The sequence below is a fragment of the Austrofundulus limnaeus genome, unplaced genomic scaffold (assembly GCF_001266775.1).
Source record: "Austrofundulus limnaeus strain Quisiro unplaced genomic scaffold, Austrofundulus_limnaeus-1.0 Scaffold422, whole genome shotgun sequence".
NCBI lineage: Eukaryota > Metazoa > Chordata > Actinopteri > Cyprinodontiformes > Rivulidae > Austrofundulus > Austrofundulus limnaeus.
Window position 1 is genome coordinate 322,205 of NW_013952824.1, and position 1,517 is coordinate 323,721.

The 1,517-nt window shown below is 47.0% G+C and overlaps 1 protein-coding gene across 1 annotated transcript in view; it reads right to left on the reverse strand.

The window, feature by feature from the left end:
• Window positions 1-429: 429 nt before the first annotated feature.
• Window positions 430-1,517, reverse strand: part of osgn1 (oxidative stress induced growth inhibitor 1) — a 14,459-nt gene continuing 13,371 nt past the window's right edge. The window contains exon 8 of the mRNA XM_014024432.1: window positions 430-1,189. Within this exon, the coding sequence (XP_013879886.1) occupies window positions 716-1,189 (474 nt within the window). The 3' untranslated portion in view covers window positions 430-715. The remainder of the gene's footprint in view (window positions 1,190-1,517) is intronic.

A 1,517-nucleotide genomic window follows, 5' to 3' on the forward strand; every position in this document is an offset into this window, starting at 1 on the left:
ATTTTAAATAATCTTATCTAAACTTTATGAACTTATGTTTACAAATTAGATGTTTACAAATGTTGGTTTTTAAAGAATTTTATAGTCAATTTAAGAAAAATCAGACTAAATTCAATTTGGACAAAACTCAAAAAAGGCACAAAGAGTGAAATTAGAGTTATAGTTTTTTACTCATTTTGTTTATAAATTACGGTAATTAAAAAGGGTTTAAAAACATGTACAAAAATGACAACATAATCAAAAAGTCAAAACAAACATAAATAAAGAATAAAAACAAGATCAAACATGAATAAATGAGCTTCGAGTTCGATTTTCTGTTTTAGTGTCGCTTTGAACAAAATTTCACCAAAAACTGATGAAAAACTGGAGGAAATCTCAGAAACATCAGTTTAAAAAGCTGCTCGTTGAATTTTAACAGAACAACTGAACTCAGCTGTAAATTTATTAAATAGTATTAAATACGTGCAGCTGCAAGTCGGGTTCTAACAGCACCTTCAGGTTCTAGGAGCTTAAATTAACGAGGGGACCTGAACRCACCGTTTCTCCCTCCTTAATTCTCCAGCAAACATTCGGCTGATTTCTCTCAGACACACCAGAACCAGAACCAGAACCGGTTTAAAGAGCTCATGTTGCTGGCCCAACGCAGCGCCTCTCCTGGTCTGGACTCGGGGGTTTCGATTAGATAAAGGTCCGTTCCTCTCCAGAGCCCAGAACCTCAGCTCCTCTCTGATTGGTCCATCTGTTCGTGTCGACGGCTCCGCCCCTTCGAGAGGTCGCTGGCGATGGCCAGAGCCCCGCCCTTCAGGAAGCGGACAAAGTTCTCCCCGACCAGCGGGCCCATGGCGTACAGGCCGGGCCCGTCCGCCGCCAGCACCCGGTTGGTGAACGGGTCCACGTCCACGGGGTTCCTCCGGCACGAGATGGGCTCGTCCGGGTTGATGCCCAGCGAGCGCCCCGCGTCGTGCAGGAAGGACAGGTTCGGGTGGGCGCCGATCAGAACCAGCGCCTTGGAGACCCGGACCGCCGTCCGCTTGCCGGAGTCCGACTCCAGGAGGCACACGCGGTCGGGCTGGAACGCCACGACCCGGTGGCGCGGGAAGCTCAGGTAGCCGGTGTAGGAGGGGGAGGGCGGGTCGGAGCGGGGGTTCTGGGTGGGATGGTTCTGCTGCTGAGTCATCATCTGATGGACCTGCACAGAAAAGTCAGGGGTGGAAATTAGAACCCGCCACTGGACAAATGCAGGTAAAATCATGAAGTGGCGTGTAGATCAGGGCCCGTATTTGTCAAACTTCTTAGAGTGGATTTTTAGACTTAACTGCTGAAAAATTCTTAGATTTGCTCCAACTCTCAGACTTAAGTTTAAGTGTCAGTTATCAAAATCCTTAAGTCTGAGAATCACTCTTACTCTCAAGAAAAATTAAGACTGCTCCAGAGGACTCTGAAGTGGTTCAGAGTTGCCACTAGAGGTCTGAGATGAACTGAGGACAGATTACAGCTGTCCTCCTCCACCTGAGTGT